Source organism: Anolis carolinensis, chromosome 2 (assembly GCF_035594765.1).
Source record: "Anolis carolinensis isolate JA03-04 chromosome 2, rAnoCar3.1.pri, whole genome shotgun sequence".
NCBI lineage: Eukaryota > Metazoa > Chordata > Lepidosauria > Squamata > Dactyloidae > Anolis > Anolis carolinensis.
In genome coordinates, this window is record NC_085842.1 from 242,001,041 (window position 1) to 242,019,821 (window position 18,781).

At 38.7% G+C, this 18,781-nt stretch overlaps 1 protein-coding gene across 1 annotated transcript in view; it reads left to right on the forward strand.

The window, feature by feature from the left end:
• LOC100566534 (histone-arginine methyltransferase CARM1) overlaps positions 1–13,435 on the forward strand; it is a 66,527-nt gene extending 53,092 nt beyond the window's left edge. Inside the window, exons 8-13 of the mRNA XM_008103330.3 lie at positions 282–363; positions 1,911–1,996; positions 5,792–5,881; positions 6,344–6,481; positions 10,729–10,818; positions 12,194–13,435. Coding sequence (XP_008101537.1) covers positions 282–363; positions 1,911–1,996; positions 5,792–5,881; positions 6,344–6,481; positions 10,729–10,818; positions 12,194–12,203 — 496 coding nt within the window. The 3' untranslated portion in view covers positions 12,204–13,435. The remainder of the gene's footprint in view (positions 1–281; positions 364–1,910; positions 1,997–5,791; positions 5,882–6,343; positions 6,482–10,728; positions 10,819–12,193) is intronic.
• Positions 13,436–18,781: the final 5,346 nt, after the last annotated feature.

Below are 18,781 nucleotides of genomic sequence, written 5' to 3' on the forward strand. Positions count from 1 at the left end.
TAGGCAGTTATCCTCCAGTAGCCTGCATATATGAAAAAGTATGTTGAATGGTAGAAGAGCAGCTTTTGGAAATCATATTTTGTACGTTATAAAGAGATTTCTTTGCCCTAATTATATTGTTAGTCCCAACTAGCATAGAAGTGTAGAATTCATAGGAATATGATAAGTCAGCACTTACGTAAATGTCATTCATTCATCTGGTCTGTAGTTGCAACTCAGAATTGAATTAAGGCTTCTGTACAGTTTTTCTCCTTTTTCCACAACTATTTTATTCTTTCCAGGTATCAGCAGTGTTTTTATGGAGTCAATCTGTCCAGTCTCCGCAATGCAGCTGTAGATGAATACTTCAGGCAACCTATTGTAGTAAGTACATTTTAATTTGTCATACTTCTTTTCTCTTTCATATCATGCTCCAAAGTTGTGTTTGCCTTCAACAAGGAACTTAGGAAGAGGGAGAGGAGATTGCCTTAGAGCAGTTAGGACACTGAAACCTCTGAAGTCTGTTGCACTTCAGAAGGTGTAAGACTTTTCCAAGAACCTCTTAGCTGATTTTTTTTTACAGATTCTTACTGAGTCAACCCAAGGATTCACATATGATCACTTATTCAAGTTTCTGACAGGGCTTCTTGGTTTCTGTTTTAAACCCATAGCATATATTAAGTAGAGTACTGTCCCTACACAGTTCGTATGTTTTTGTAAACAAAGCATTCTAAGCAGGTTACATAGCCAGAGGTGAGCTAGTGAATGGCTTCGTAATCTTTTCATTCTTGCTTTTTTCAAGTTCAAAAGTTAACATACCAGTTGACACAAGATAATTTAGCCTGGTGTAAATTCACCACACAGCAGGAACATACGTGTCGCGTCCAGACCAGTTGTTCACATGGTCTGGGGATTTCATTGACACTGCTGCAGTGACACTTATCACACCTCTTCCATGTCATCACCACTACTGATCCTGGCGGTCATGGGTGCCTCTGCTGACATTGGAATGGGGCACCCACACCATCAGCACAAAGTAGGAAGCAATCTCATCTTTCTTCTACCTGGTTGCATGACACCTCATTCTGACCTCATGCAACCATTGCTTGGTTGCATGGACACTTCTGCTGATACTAGAACGGGGCACCCACGCAACAGGAAGAGGGAGAAGAGATTGCCTGGTTGTGTTGATACTAATACTAATATCAGAACGAGGCACAACAGGAAAAAGGAAGGGGGAATTGCCTAGTTGTGTGAACATGTAATGCTTGTATCAAAATGGCGTTCCCACACAACAGAAGGAAAGAGTGGGACACCCCCTCATTCATTTTAGTTGTGCAAGCGCCCAGTTCTGATGTTAGCAGATGCAAAATGGCAACAGCTTGTCAATAGCACAACTTATTTCTGAGTATTGCAGGAAGTAGTTCTATAGAACAATAACAGTAAAACACAATTCACAGAGAGGTGGTTTTTTAAAAGAGTAAGACAAGATTAGCTAATGTATGAAATTTGGGTGTAATTCCTTCATTCACAACAAGGCAATCTTTTTTCCAGAGGAAAATCAAGCATAATTTTAAAGGCAGTTCAGAGTTCTGTCAAAGCAAAGATGATTGCAGTTACATGGCTCTAATTGTAGAGATAGTGCTATTATGCTGTATCAAAAGACCTAGTTAGAATTATGGTTAGAAGTTGTCTATTCCTTTAGGAATGCCCACGCATTGAGATTTTTCAGATAAATTTGTGTACTTTACAGTTCTAAGTATACATCATGCTTGTTTCCCTACATTGCTTCTCACAGGGCTACAAAAAATGTAAAAGTAAAATGGAATGTGAAGAGATTCACGAGAATACACTCTGTTAGAGGGGAAATGTCTTTTTTTTTTACAAGCCTGAAACACTATTTGATAACACACATCCTTTTTTATTTCTAGGACACATTTGACATTAGAATTTTAATGGCTCGCACAGTGAAATATACTGTCAACTTTACGGAAGCAGCAGAAGAAGATTTGCACAGGTTAAGTGTCTGGAGAGAATCTGCTTTTCCATCTCTCTATCACACTTTCATTTTAAACCCATGCCTTCTAGACTGTCCTTTTCCATTGATCAGCAAGTTAGCAGTTGCACACTGTGAGAGCATCCAGATTTTTTTTGTTTAATCTCAGTGCCATTTTTAAAGTGTGAATTTCTGCAATAGTTCAATAAATATAGTGTTTAGGATAAAATATGCTTCAGCTTAAAACAGTGGTTTGCAACTTGTGGTTTCCCAGGTGTTCTGGCCTAAAACTCTCAGAAATCCCAGCCAGTTTATCAGCTGTTAGGATTTCTGGGAGTTGAAGGCCAAAACATCTGGGGACCCACAGGTTGAGAACCAATGGGTTATAGTATTAACTTTAAGAAGTGTCATCCACAAAGGCAATTCTACCAAACCAACAGAGATAGAGGCCTAATAATTAAGAATCAAGGTGAGTGGCATTACATGACAAAAGCTCTAGAAATCCAACATCATTTGACCTATGTGGAGCTTTTTGTCAAGAGTTATCATAAAAAGAGTATTGGTGTAATAAAATCAATCCAACAGAAACAGTAATGTGAGGAACAGATTCTTGCATTCAGTGGCAGGAGAGATTAATGAACACCACCTGTTTTCTAGATAAACAAATCTAGAATCATGTGTTTATTCTTCCAAAATAGCATTTTAAAAAATAATTGTAGACTTCATATTACTCAAAATTCCAAAATGGTTTTTAGAAAAAAAGAAAAACAACAAAAGAAAACAAAAAACATGCTAAATTTAGGAAGCCTGTTTCTAAATTGGGTGGGAAATTGCTACCCCAAATGTCTGCCGGTGATCACACAAAATAAGTCTGCATTACCTGCTGCTGCTCAATCGCATAGTCGTTTCCGACTCTTCGTGACCTCATGGACCAGTCCACGCCAGAGCTCCCTGTCGGCCGTCGCTGCCCCCAGTTCCTTCAAGGTCAAGCCAGTCACTTCAAGGATACCGTCTATCCATCTCGCCCTTGGCTGACCTCTCTTCCTTTTTCCTTCCATTTTCCCCGGCATCGTGATCTTTTCCAAGCTTTCCTGTCTTCTCATGATGTGGCCAAAATACTTCAACTTTGCCTCTAATATCCTTCCCTCCAGTGAGTAGCCAGGCATTATTTCCTGGATGATGGACTGGTTGGATCTTCTTGCGGTCCAAGGCACTCTCAGGATTTTCCTCCAGCACCAAAGTTCAAAAGTGTCTATCTTCCTTCGCTCAGCCTTCCTTATGGTCCAGCTCTTGCATCCATAGGTGACTATGGGGAATACCACTGCTTTGACTATGCAGACCTTTGTTGCCAGTGTGATGTCTCTGCTCTTTCCTATTTTATCAAGATTGGCCATTGCTCTCCTCCCAAGAAGTAAACGTCTTCTGATTTCCTGGCTGCATTCTGCATCTGCAGTGATCTCCGCACCTAGAAATATAAAGTCTGTCACTGCCTCCACGTTTTCTCCTTCTATTTGCCTGTTATCAATAGGTGTGGTTGCCATGATCTTGGTTTTCTTGACGTTTAACTGCAACCCAGCTTTTGCATTTTCTTCTTTCACCTTGGTGATAAGGCTCCTCAGCTCTTCCTCACTTTCAGCCATCAGCGTGGTATCATCTGCATACCTAAGGTTTCTTCCAGCAATTTTAACTCCGGTCTTGGAATCGTCAAGCCCCGCACGTCTCATGATGTGTTCTGCGTACAAGTTGAATAGGTAGGGTGAAAGTATGCAGCCCTGCTGTACTCCTTTCCCAGTCTTGAACCAGTCTGTTGTTCCATGATCTGTTCTTACTGTGGCTGCTTGGTCTTTATACAGATTTCTCAGGAGACAGACACGGTGACTTGGTATCCCCATACCACCAAAAACATGCCATAGTTTATTATGATCCACACAGTCGAAGGCTTTAGATTAGTCAATAAAGCAGAAGTAGATGTTTTTCTGAAACTCCCTGGCTTCCTCCATTATCCAGCGGATATTGGCAATTTGGTCTCTCGTTCCTCTGCCTTTTCTGAACCCAGCTTGTACATCTGGCAACTCTCGCTCCATGTATTGCTGGAGTCTGCCTTGCAGGATCTTGAGCATTACCTTACTGGCATGGGAAATAAGTGCCACTGTACAGAAGTTTGAGCATTCTTTAGCGTTTCCCTTTTTTGGTATGGGGATATAAAATGATTTTTTCCAATCTGATGGCCAATCTTGTGTTTTCCATATTTGATGGCATATGGCATGCATCACCATGACAGCATCACCTTCCAAGATTTTAAACAACTCTGCTGCCTTGTTATTAGCAATGCTTCTTAAGGCCCATTCAACCTCACTCCTCAGGATATCTGGTTCTTATTCACTCACCACACCGTCAAAGCTATCTTCTATATTTTTATCCCTCCTATACAGATCTTCTGTATATTCTCGCCACCTTTTCTTGATCTCTTCAGCTTCTGTTAGGTCCCTGCCATCTTTGTTTTTGATCATGCCCATTTTTGCCTGAAATTTACCTCTGATTTTTCTGATTTTCTGGAAGAGGTCTCTTGTCTTTCCTATTCTGTTGTCTTCTTCCACTTCCATGCATTGTTTGTTTAAAAATAGTTATTTGTCTCTTCTGGCTAGCCTCTGGAATTGGGCATTTAATTGGGCATATCTCCCCTATCTATGTTTCCTTTTGCCTTCCTTCTTTCTTGGGCTACTTCCAGTGTCTCAGCAGACAACCATCTTGCCTTCTTGGTTTTCTTTTTTTGGGGGGGGGACATATTTTGTTGCTGCCTCCTGAACAATGTTGTGGACTTCTGTCCATAGTTCTTCTGGGACTCTATTTATTAAATCTAGTCCCTGAAATCTATTCTTCACCTCCACTGCATATTCACTAGGAATATTTGTGAGATCATATCTAATTGGTCTGTGTATTTTCCCCCTTCTCTTTAGTCTGATTCTAAATTTTGCAATAAGAAATTCGTGATCTGAACTACAGTCAGCTCCAGGTCTTGTTTTCACCGACTGGATGGATGTCCGCCACCTTTGACTGCAAAGGATGTAGTCAATCTGATTTCGGTGTTGGCCATCTGGTGAAGTCCATGTATAAAGCCATCTTTTAGGTTGTTGGAATAGAGTGTTTGTTATGCACAGAGAGTTTTCCTGGCAAAATTCTATCAGCCTACATCCTGCTTAGTTTGGTTGTCCCAGATCATGCTTGCCTGTGATCCCGGTTATCATTTGACTGCCCACCTTAGCATTCCAATCTCCTGTAATGAGAATAATGTATCTTTTTGGTGTGTTATCCAGTAGGTGCTGCAGATCCTCATAGAACTGATCTAATTCAGCATTAACTATAATACATTATATGTGTGGAGCGTGCATCTCATTTACAAACTAATTAGCATTTGCGGACCCTTATTCTAAATAACACTGTGTAACATGATTTTGTTCCTGGGTTATAAATGTCATTTCCTAATTGGTTCTATCATAAAAACATGGAAAAGGTGTATTAAATTGCAAAACGTTTATTAAACTGTAACACATTTTGCTATAATTTTTCAATGAATATCTCAGAGTGTTTAGATCAATTCAGCATAGTTTGTGGCAACCACAAAAACAATGTTTCTGGAGTATAACAAGTACTTTCAAAGTAAGTACTGCACGATTAAATAGTAATTAACAATTTCAAACCAGGAACAGTTTTTTTTCAAATTCTGTTACATACTGTAATCAATGGCATTATGTTGTTTTTAAAATTGCAGATATGTAGTATTAGCCAATGCTAACTCTTACTGTTTTCCTTCTATAGAGTGGAAATCCCCTTTGTTTTCCAGATGATGCAGTCTGGTCTAATCCATGGCTTAGCATTTTGGTTTGATGTGGCGTTTGTTGGTTCGTTGTACGTATTCTACTTCATTCGTTCCCAACATTTATTCTGAAATAACAGCCTTGGAGGCTGTTTGCCCCCCCCCCCCACCAAAAAACAACAACAACCTTGATCTATTAGAAGACTCAGATGCACCCTCCTAAAATTGGAGAGTGCATCTACATTGAGAAAACATTTTCCTCCTTAGTTATACTGCTCGTCAGTAGTTTCATTATCTTGTTAGAATATGGGTTGGTCAAAAAGTCCAGGAGGAACACAACATGGCGAGAAAACCCTGCCTGCTCCTCTTGGATCCAGACTTGCCAATGGATCAGGCCATTCACACAATTAATTTGTCATTGTCAGATGGGTGAGTGCTGGGTTCCATCTTAAATGCTGGACTTGTCTTAATTTGCGTAACAGCTTATCTTAATAAAACAATAAATGAGATACCATTTATTTTTATCATATTTATTTGATCTTTTCTTTTTCAAGGGTAACAGTTTGGCTATCAACTGCTCCAACCGAACCGCTGACTCACTGGTATCAAGTCCGCTGCCTTCTTCAGACTCCTCTCTTTGCCAAAGAAGGGGAAACACTGTCAGGGAAAGTCTTATTTGTAGCAAATAAACGGTAAGCCGGCAGGAAAACTATGGCTCATGGATTTGCTGATGATGTTCATTTTGTGGTTCAGCAGCAAGTGAGTCTCCACCCAGTCAATAAACCAACACATAGGTTGGCAGGAAACAGTCACAACAGTATTGACTGTTCTGCAACATTGGTCTTGATCCAGATATCAGTTCTGAGAGTGGGTTGGAGACATCACTCCTCAATGGGTGTGACTCTCCAACTAGTTTCATACATACATTGATCTCATTTTCCCCAAACAGGATCCAGATCCCATGCTAAAACTTCCTGAAGTTTTAGGTTACAGCAGAGCTTTCCAAACATTTCATGTTGGTGACACACTTTTTAGACATGCATCATTTCGTGACACAGTAATTTGGTTTTACTAGCAAACTGGAGGTTACGCCAACCCCTTGTAAGAGATATGATCATATATGTGAATTGTAATAACAAAATCTATGGGGACACAACATATATCATGAAAATATATATTTCATTTATATTTTTAAAATGTATAATGTATTTATTTTATATATACACAGAGGTTTCTCATTATGTTTGTGTGACACAGCTATACACTGTGGCTGACACATTATTGTGTCACAAAATAAATTTTTGACAGCTTGGGTTACAGGGTACTAGGAAAATTCTAAAGCATTTAGAACAACAAAAAAGGAAGGCAAATGGGCACAAAACTCCTAGGTGAACAGACAGAGAAAGAGAAGAGCCTTGCTGGGAGTGAACCAAAGCAAAGCGTTTGTTCATCCAGACCTGTGCCCCAGCCAACTTGGCAACATACTTTTGGTTGGTTCTTCTGCCCACAAAAAGCACATGTGCTTCTAGGACAAAAAAGAGTTCTGGCACCCAACATTTTCCCATCTGCTGCTATGAGCTGCAAATACTGTTCGTTGTAAGCCAGGGACACAATTTTTCAATTATTCAGAACATCTGCATCACTTGTGTGATAAAAAAAGAACATATTTACACATTGTTGAAAGTGACAGAGCAGGCAGTATGTCTTTGTATGTCATCCCACAGAGTAGAAAATCCAGCCTTTCTATGTTCATGTCTCAGTAAAAGGATTGGATTTTTTTTCAGTTATAACACTTGTGCTAAATGAATTTGATGCACCAACATTTTACTGCTATTAGCATCTGTATGTGCTGGCCTAAATTTAGCAAAGCATTACTGGCTTTTGTTCTACAGAGGAAACATTGAGCAATCACAGTGGGTTTATTTCTTTGAACTTACTTCAGTTTTTTCAGAAGTAATAAATATTTGTGAAAGTAGTTATCAAATCTTGTTCATGTTTCGGTAAGGAACGGAGGCATCCAGAAATCTCTCTCCCAGTTTCTTCCTCTGCTTTGCGACTCAGCAAACATTTGTTTATGAGCATGCAGCAGTGAATCAGCTTAGTCTCTGTTTTAGCCATTCACAAGGAATGATTTTTTTCTTCTTTATTTACATTTTGTACAATAACTCACAAGCAGTCCAGTGCACAAGAAAACATCAGGCTCAACATGGCGATTCCCAAACTTGTTATTTCACTTGCTGCTTATCAGGACAACCCAAAGGAAAGTTACAACAAACTTCTAACCAGAAATGGACCTATTCTGCCCATCTTCGCAATCTACCATCTTAACCCTGTAACAACTGGTTTCTCTACTGTGTATGCTTAACAACAACAACAACCACAACAACAGCTTTATTCTTGTGACCTGTCACCATCTCCCTGAAGGGACTCGGGGCAGCTTACACATGGCACGAGGTGCCTAAAAACAACTTAAAATAGTAGGATAAAACATATAGGCATATTAAACAACGTAAAACTGAATTAAAACAGCACTCATCAACCAATGGCAGTAAGCTACCTAAACATGGCCAGGCCGTAAATGATCGGGCCGGGAATGGGATAAGTGCAAAGCTGTAACCATGGGATGAGGGATAAAGTGCAAGGTTGCATAACAATGCTTAGAAAAGAATGCCACTTTTTCCTGCTTCTCAATTTAACCATATCTTTCACAAATCTGTCCTTTGCTTTGAAACTGCTTACCTTCTTTGATTTCATTTTCCCCTTGCCTCTCAGTATAGAGGGGAAAGTCGTGTGTCTGTATGCTAGACATAGTGACAATTTTGTTGGTTGATACTAAATCCTAAATTTTTGTAGAGCATTGTTATTGGTACTCTGAGCAATATTAAGGCATTCATGGAAATTTCTGGTCTCTATTTTAAGAGTACAAGCAGTCTCCTAGTTACAGACATCTGACTGACAAAGTACTCCTAGTTAAGAACAGGGGTCAGACAACAGGAAGTGAGAGGAATCTACTATTTGGAAGGGAAGGGAAATACACTCTTGACAGAGTTATCATGGGGAGAAATGTCTCCACTGAAACTATCACTAATCCTTGTTTTCACAACAAGCCAAATTTTTCAAAATCCAATTATCGCAGGGACAGAAAGTGAGGTGAAATTCTGAACCGGAGCACAGGCAGTAAAACAAACCATTTCCTATACTATCCAAAACACACACACATATTTGGCTGGAGTTACACTTTAAACATGTACCTGTTCTGCCATATACAAATTCAACTTAAGAACAAACCTACAGAACCTAGCTTGTTCGTAACTCGAGGACTACCTGTACTCTGTTTATATATCACTGGGATAAAATTAATGCTTCGGTGTTTAGAAATACAGTCAGAATACTTTATTGACATCAACATCAAATACCCAGTATATAATTTTGTTCAGTAATCCAAGCTTTCTGATTAAAAGCTTTCCAATAAAGAAATCATATTGCTATTACTCTTCAACTCTGAAAGTAGGTGTTGGCTATCAATTATAGGGATGGTGATGGTTGAAAAGCAGTGTTTTCCATGCATTGAATCCATGATTACTATTGTAAACCCACCTGTTTACAAAACTGTCACCATAGCAATATGATTCAGTTGCCAAAAAGCTCATTAAAGGCCAAACAGTTTGGCTGCTGCCCTGCATGTAAATCTGATCCTGAAGAAATATGCATGTGGACCTCAAGGACACTTTGGCCCTACGAAGTGTTTGAGACCTAGCAGGTATTTTGATCTGCGTCGGTAGAAAGCTATTGAAGGAAACAAAACCTTATGGATCTGTTACAGGATTGCCATTTGTCTAGCTTCTTAGTGCCTTATGGCTCATACAGAAAGGAAAAGGGTTTCTGAAAATGTTGATGTTCCAGTTCCTTTTATTTCAGTTTTATCTGAATATTCACAAGCTTGCATTCAAACCTCTTCCTTGAAATATCCTGGGTTTCCCTCACTTTCCCCATGTTCTTTCTCTCCCATTTATCACAATACATCTAAACTTAAGCAACATTCAGAATTTGATTTTATCTTATTTTCATTGATCCAGTATTGTTGTTCTTCTTTGGCCAAAGTGCTAAAGTGCTTTAGCAATATTAGACTAGATAGATATTACAATTGGTTGCTTTGGTGCAAACATTCCTCTTCCCTTTGATTGGATACTGGGTTAATTTAAACTGTCCTGGGAGATAGGAATGAAAAGTCTGTGATAATGCCAAGAGTTCCAAAGAAATACTCTGAGGCTAGGCTCTGCATCTGTTCTGAAATAGCCTTCAGTCTACTCCAATAGATGCATGCACTGTTATCCCAAATTATACATATAAGTGCACACGTGATTGTGTGCTGGGACTGTTAAGAGGGAGGTTTTAAAAAGGAAGTTTACAGATATTGTTCATTAATTATATTGACTGATCATTTGCAAAATAGTTGATTGTATTAAGCAACAAAGAGACAGAGCAGGAGAACGCGAAAGCCCAGGAAAGGGTTTAAAAGATTTGGGGAGCAGGAGGAGATTTTAAAATCTCTCGTCATATTTTTCAAAAGTTAAGTGCTGCTTAAAGTATGTTAAATAGCTTTTCTTCCCTTCCTGTAAAATAATTAGATCATAAATCCAAACATTGGCTCATCCCAAAATTCAGCCCCTCAAGGATTAGATAGAGGCACAAGGGCTGCTTTTCAGAACAGCCAATATCGCAAACCCTACAAAATTAAGCTGACGGGTCTTTTTTAATGAGCTAGTGTTCTAATTAATCTATGAGAGATTAATCAGAAGTACAAATTAGTACTTTCACTCCTAGTGACATGCATGTAATACAAGCAAAGCAGGCCATAATTTAATTCAGTTGTGCTGATAACTAAGTTGTTATAGCTCAAATGGTCATTTTTTCACCATGTTTTCCATTTTTAATGCAGACAGAGTTATGACATCCAGATTGTGGCTGTAGTAGATGAAACTGGTTTTAAGTCCGGGAATATCCTCGATTTAAAGAATCCGTTTTTTAGGTAAGAAATACTTCTGGCTCATTTCCATAATTATTATTAAACTGTAAAAAATATCTAGAAAAGTCTTTCTTTCACATATTGTAAGTAAGGTGTTCAATATTGTCCCATCATAGAACCTGTGGGAAATCATTAGTTGTTAACAAGATGTAAACTCAAAACAACTCCAGCACAGACTTCCTCTTGAGTTGTCTAGAAAATATCACATGCTGCTTGTGAACTTTGCACCTGATGGTTATTACTTTCCCAGATTATAGCTGTGTCGAGGGTTTGCTCTAGGAGCAAGGAAGTGTGCTTAAAGAGGATTGAAATGTTCTCTGAAAATGCCATGTCTTTATGAATTGCGGTTTTTTCTGTGCTATATACCTAGCATTTCCATATCTGCCCACTCTTCTTTTTGGATTATTAAATAGCTGTTCTTTGTAATATGCCTTCTATATGTGCCACTTCTTGTGTTGACATAAGCCTACAGATATTGATGAGATGAAAGATGTAGCAGTCCCATCAAAGACTGTTGACTAAACTGTTTTGGAGGAGGATGGGATCTTAGGGCCGAGGATGACAATATAGGGTGATCAGGGAAGATTACAAGATTAAAATCAACAAGAGTGAGGGACATTGATAAAGTACAATAATTGTAACAAGTTAATATCTAACTAGAACTATTCATTCGAAGGTGCATCGATACAGCCATGTTTTAAGAATCAAAATATACTTGAAGGCAGACCATTCTGCCATTCTAAAGCTTTCATTTAATGATGTAGTTTGCAATGAGCTACTTCCTACTGTTGAAATTGCAAGTGCAAGACTGAGGTTGTAAGATGTGTAAAGGAAAGAATTCATATTTGCTATAGAGACTATACTCCTCCCTTCTCTCTTTAAAAAAGAGTGGCAAAAGGGCGGAATTGTTGTTGTGAGACTTTGAAAATGGAGATTGATGGTTATCGAGATACACATTAAAAAGATGGTGACTATGCAGTGTTAAGTAATGCAGATCAAATAAAGGAGCAGAACGCGCAAAGCTTGGGTCTTTTCCAATTTGCCAATAGATTATTGGATATATCTAGCCACATCTGCTGTTAGCACACCACAGATATGAAAGTTAGGGGCATGGACTCAGGCTTAATGGTTCCAGCACCAGAAGGAGCCCAATATAAAGCATTATTCCATTACGAGTGCTTTGTAAGCCACCCCAAGTCCCTTTTGCGAGATGGTGGTGGGGTAGAAATAAATTATTATTATTATTATTATTATTATTTATTACCCATTTTTACTTCTAGGAGAAATCACACCAGATTTTTCCCCTTAGCAGTATTCAATTTATATTAAGAGATGATGCAGTGTCTTTCAATTCATATTTTTGAAATATTTTTGAAAGGTATGCTTAACTGATATGGTATACAACTTCGGGAAGAACAACCAGGATTACAATTCAACCAAGTGTATGAGAAGCTGAAAATGAAAACGTCAAACAAGTCGCTGCTTCTGTGAAATCCGTCTGTATGTACCAAAAGGAAATATTTTATGCAAATCGTATAAGAAGATGTTTGTGCAGTTTCCTCTTCCTTTTTTGAATGGACATGCCAACCTTAAAACATGTCTGTCTGGAAAGCATTTCCCACTGTGCTGAATGATGCTTGGCTGATGCATTTGCTTGGAAATGTATTCCACTGAAATTAGTGGGGATGAGGTATAAGGAGGGAAAAGTTATTTCCACATTTGAATTATTGTATTCTGTGTTCTGGTGGATCAAAATAGTATCGTTATCTGATGAGCTAAGCATTGCTTTTGGTTTGTTGAATGCCAACACTCCTTGTTTTGTTTTCTTTTCCCTTTGAGGGATTTCCTTAACAAAACCTACCTCATGGTTCCATACGTATATAGAATGTACGGGAGTAATGTGAATAAAACACCAAGCTCATCTGTAACTCTGTTTCAGTATTTGCAAGATGTGTTGAAATCTCTAGAGCAGAAATGGGCCTATCTCAGGCTATTTCTGTAGCCCACCGCCCTTACAGATTCCCTAAACTATCTTTTTCTGCTCTGTCCACCCCAAAATAAGTTAAAATGGTGTATTGGTTTTCCTGTAAAACTTCAGGAGCAACTTCCCTTTTAGATAGTTACCAGGTTGCCACTGAACACTGGAAATACCTGTTTCTGGCTACTTCCAGTTCTGTATAGGGTTTTATTTTTATATTTTTTTAGCTGTCTATACAGTCCTTCAATGGAGAAAGTACACTGACCCCTAGCCCCACTGAAATTGCCCGGCCCCAAACTGAAGCTTATTCTCAGCTGGCCAAAAATGAACTGTTATTGTTTCATAGCAATATGTGAAACTAAGCACATTATCTGACAGATATTTCTGATTGATATTACTTAAAGAAAAAAAAACCCCAATCCTGGACTGCAGAGGGTTGGACTGGATGGCCCATGAGGTCTCTTCCAACTGTATGATTCTGTGACTGTCCTGAATCAGCCTTCACAAATTCTTAAAATAAGCTTTATGAAAAGAAAACAGCAGCAGAATAACTTGCGCTGCATATGTATATTTCATACATTATGTACATAACAATTGCAATATTTAATATTTCCAATAATAAAATTTAAATATAAAATATAATATGGTTGTGGTCTGTGGACTTGTTTTAGAAGTGTTATCTTCCCATCTCTCAAATGCAGCGTCCATTTTATCTGCATGTACACTTTGCAAGCAACATTTCTACTTGCCATCAATCTATGTATTCAGCCTTGGAGTGCTGCTTGATGGGTAGAGTCATTTCCTAGGATTTTGCCAATGATTATTTGCAGTACCACTCAGCAGTACAAAAAAGAAAAGTATACAGCTGGCTGACGTTGACTGTGGAAGTAATGAGGCTCGGCTGTATTTCTGCTCTTTTAAAAGATGCGGTTCTTGATCCTACCAGCTTCCAAAAAATGCCACGTCGTGAAAAAACTGTGCTGAATAAGCCCACTGGGAATGAATTTGCATTTCTTGAGTTACCAAGTAACAGTTTGCTATGAGATGAATAAAAAACACCAATTGCATTATAATACAGTGGGCTCTTGGGATCCACTGCTGTTTTGTTCCAGGACCTCCTGCCCCCAATTAATATCAAATCCATGGATAATCCAAGTCCCATTATATACAGTGGTGTAATAAAATGGCATCTCTTATATGTATCGATTTGTGTACATATCCTGTATGTATTTTTCAGGATAGCTCCCACATTCATAAAGCCATTCCATGGCTATCAACTATGAATCTGGATCAAACCTACATGTATCCATCATGACCAACTTAAACTACTGAAGGGATGGGGGGATTATCAGAGGATAATGGAAGCTGATAATTATATGGTTATGTGTTTTATATTGGGGCCATTCATAAAATCCAAAATCAAACAATGACTATGTCTAATAAACAGCATTGCACTATACCCAACCCTGGCAATGCTGTGTACCTAAGCTAGTATAATATAAATATACCACATGGAAGAACTTGTTCTACAAAACCGAATGTGAAAGAAACCAAAATGGACAAATTTGTCCATCCACATTCAGAGATTTCACTTCTTCAAATCTCCCTTTATTCAAAGATTAGGGTTGGGACCTCTCGTTTTTCCTAACAATTTCCTCATCTGTAACACCTACATGATAAGCATAAGAACATATGTCCCTGTTGAACTGATCTAATGCAAATGGGAGGGAATTTTGTTTTAGTTTATATTTTAAGGAATTGACCACATCTTTCCCATCGTATTTGGGGCAAAAAGAATTGGAGCACTCACAGCTTTTCCCATATTTCCTTCACTGTCTAGATGCTTTATCTACACATACCACCCAATGTTCATTGATATGTCTTCTAAATCTGGCATAATCTTCATAACCTTTTCTTCTAACAATAATGCTAGAGTCTCCAGTGACCAGCACTCATTGCCTTCCACGTCACCATATATTAGTTTTGGGGGAAAAAAGAAAACAGGCTGAATAAATTTGGCAGGCCTCTACCCTCTATTTTTCTTGCTTTTCTTTTCTCTTCTGCACTCCATGCTTGCATATGGACTCCAAAATATTCATTTCACTTCAAACAGTGCCAAACAGATGAAGACTTGTTCCAAAAGGTTCCCAAACCAGATATGTCTGTAAAGGCATAGTAGAAAAGGCACACTCTGCTATTTAAGCATTCTTCTTTTTTCCTGATACAGGGATACATACATTCTTCCTTTCAGAGAACTGCAGGAAATTCATGTTCAGCAGTTATGAACTTGGATGAAATTCTGGCAACTGGCACCTACTCGTAGGCTCATAGTGTGCATCTACACTGTAGAATTGATGGTGGTGGTAATAGTGTTTATTTCTAACCCCCCCCCCCCTTTTTTTTTCTCTCCAGAAGGAAGACTACATGATTCCATAGCATTGAGCCATGGCAGTTAAAGTGGTGTCAAACTACATTAATTCTACAGTGTAGATGCACCCTTAGTAGTTCTCATCTCAGCTGTAAATTACAGCTTGCCATTTCTATTAATAATAATAATAATAATAATAATAATAATAATAATAATAATAATAATAATAATAATAATAACAACAACAACAACAACAACAACAGTAACTTTATTCTTATATCCTGCCACCATCTCCCCGAAGGGACTCGTAGCGGCTCACATGGGGTCAAGCCCACTGATAACATAAGTTAAAACACAATCCATAATTAAAACAATATAAACAATATAAATATAAATAAAAAAGCATAAAACACAGCAATTACTTTAAAACCAGGCCATAGATATTGCATAAATGTTGATGCTTATAGAACTTGTATGTGCCACAGTGGAGCCACATTATAAGGCTCCACTGTTTAGATACCAGCATTGCTGTGTGTTGTTTGCTTGCGTTTTTCCACTGTCCAGGTCTCAGAGATCCAGACCCTAGGGATTTTGTCCCCCTTCCAGCCCTGACAGATGGGACTGTTGTTACAAAAAGGCAGCCAGCAAAATCTTCTGGATGAGCCGAAGGTGCCTTTTAAAGAACTGCACTTGGCAGTGGCTCAGGCCATCAAGTAGAAGGGCATTCATCTCTAGAGAGAATTAGCCGAAAATAAGCAGGGAATAATGACCCTCAAAATGGCAGCTTTCCAAGTGCTTCTGGCATTTTAAAAAAACAACCGCAACAAGCACTCAGCTGATTGCAGTGCTTTTTTGAAAAAGCATATAATTGTCCTTCTACGTCAAAATTAATATTTTGAACCTTTTAGGTGTTACTCAGTCATTAGAGACTGACATTTCCATTATGAGATCCTGTTTGGCTTGAGTAACATTTACATGCTCAAGCGATGTGTAGGTCAGTGGCTCTTGCCATTGGATTTCTGGTTAGAATCTACAGTTTTTCCCCATTTTCCACTTGCTTGGATTATATAAACATGGTTTCAGTCTAGGATAAAATGGGGAGTGGAGTTAGAAATCAGGTGTGTGCACTATCTGGTCCCTGACCTCCTTTGAGAAAGGATAGAATCAAATGAATTAACATTTAAGATGGGCAGAAAATAAACTGTTATGTCCTTTCTTAGAAGCCTGCAGCTGTTACCCAAGCTTTACACATCCTCAGCTTCTCAAATGTCATGGTTAATAGCCTTGAACAAAACAACATGGATCTCTCAAGGGGCCTCTAAGGACATAACTGGCTGTCTAAAAGGAAACAATCGTCCTTCAACAAAGCGACATTTAATTGTGTGGAATATCGGCATATAAAAGAGGTCTTTGCAACCCAGATATGAACCTTGGAGGGAAATGTTTAAAGAAGAGATTATGCAAAGTTCATTGCTCTTTTAAAAGCAGTTTTCTAAAAATCAGAAGAGACTTGAGAACATACTGCAAGAGAGAATTGGCCGACTACAGAGACGTTGCCCAGGGAATGCCCGGATGTGTTACCATCCTGGGAGGCTTCTCTCATGTCCCCGCAAGCTAGAGCTGACAGACGGGAGCTCACCCCGACTCACGGATTCAAAATGGCAACCTTTACATCAACAGTCCAGCTGGCATGAGGGGTTCACCCACTGAGCCACTGCAGCTCCTTCTAAAAAAGCAGTGATTGTTTACTGGGATCTAAATTTTTGTTCTGATCATTTTGTAATTGGTCACAATTGTGTGGCTTCCTCAAAATTTGAAATGTTCCCATAGACATTGAAAAGACCCCATTCTCCAAGCACCATTCTCCAAGGGTAACATGGAAAGGTTCCCCATAATAGAGTTGAAGAATAATGAACCCTTTACATTATGACAGGCTGAAAACCTTATAGAATTCAGTAGTTAACAGCTGGGAAAGTATCCTGTTTTCTCTCCATACTTTTGTAGAGTGTGGATTGTAAATTAGGATTAAAAACAAATTCAGTCTGATCAGATCAACTAGGGACAAAAGTATCCAATTGATTTCTGCTTACAAGTACATGAAATGAATCCAGTTCTGCCCAGATCCATAGATGATATCTCCAAAAGGTTCTGTAGAATCTCCTGCTTTCCTGTTTCCTATTTGTTCCCTAAAACAAAACAGCTAATAAACTCAGGAATCAGTGCGTTATTTATCTCCTGTTTCTCTTTTTCAGAGAATCCTGTTTTCTATGCCTTTAAAAATATATCCTGATAGTTATGCTGTCCTTTCCCTTTAGCCAGCTTGCCATTTGGGAGGTTGACTTGAATCTGGGCTCACTGCACATATCTTATTTGTCGTGCAAAAACACATGAAAGAACAATACAATATTTAAAATTAAGAACAATTTTAACCAACATAAACTTACCAGTATTTCAATGGGAAGTGTGGGCCTGCTTTTGGCTGGTGAGGATTGTTATGTGCCTTCAAGTCATTTAAGATTTAGGGTGACCCTAAGTCTAAAGTTTAGGGCAGAGGCCAGGTAAATGACCTTGAAGGGCTGGGTTTGAGGATCCCTGATGTAGATACACCCCCTATTAGTCATTGCTAATTTATAATATCCCTGTTCTCATCTATTATAATAGATAACAACCACACTGATTTTGCATATTCCTGGTTTTGTAATATTTAACTTCAGCCTGATCTTGGCCAATATGGCAGAATGTGAGAATAAAGATGTGCTTTACCTGAACTCGGTAAGATATAGGTATTTTTGTCTGTTGTTGAAGGACACAGCACAGACTTGGCCAGTCCTGGTTTTGGCCCATAAGTGTATTGGGATTGCATATAATCACAACAAAACAATTAATCCTATAATCCTCTTTTCTCTATCCACTGTTGGGAACACTGCAGAACAGAATTTTAAAAGCTTATAAACTGAATCTCTAGAGTAACTTTTGTTTTTCACAAATTGTTTACTAAGAAAGCAATTAAAAGGGAGCCCGAAGGACAGAGAAGTCTGACATCAGAGTCTCTGATCTATGCAAAATCCTACTAGGGAGCATTTCCCCTCCCCTACAAAGCCTTTTGTTTCGCCTTTTGAGAATGGTTTTGTTTCATTTACAAGTCATGTTGCAAGACCATGACAGGTCTAAATGTCCCCCAATATGAGTGGAGATGGTTGTGGAATGAAACAGCTATGACTCCACTCCATCTGCATCCAAAGACACCAAATATCCTTATCCCCTCCCAAAGCATACCAAACCTTTGATCTTGTAAAGGCACCATGGAAGCATCATAGAAATTTCAGGACTACTTGGGGATTAGGCCTATTCACACTGCCAGATTATGGCTCTATGAGTCCACTGTAACTGTCATGGCTGCATCCTATGGAATCCTGGTTTGTAATTTGAGAAGGCTCTGTGGCTTTCTAGCTGAAAATTAAAATACTCCTCTCTAAATCACACACCTGGCATTCTGTAAAATGGAGCTGTGACAGTAAAAGTGGAATCATAGTGCTATAACTGTGTGGCACAAAGGGGTCCAAGGAGAAGAAATTCAATTTTCACCTAAGATTTCAGCGGGAAACTTCTAGTCAACACTA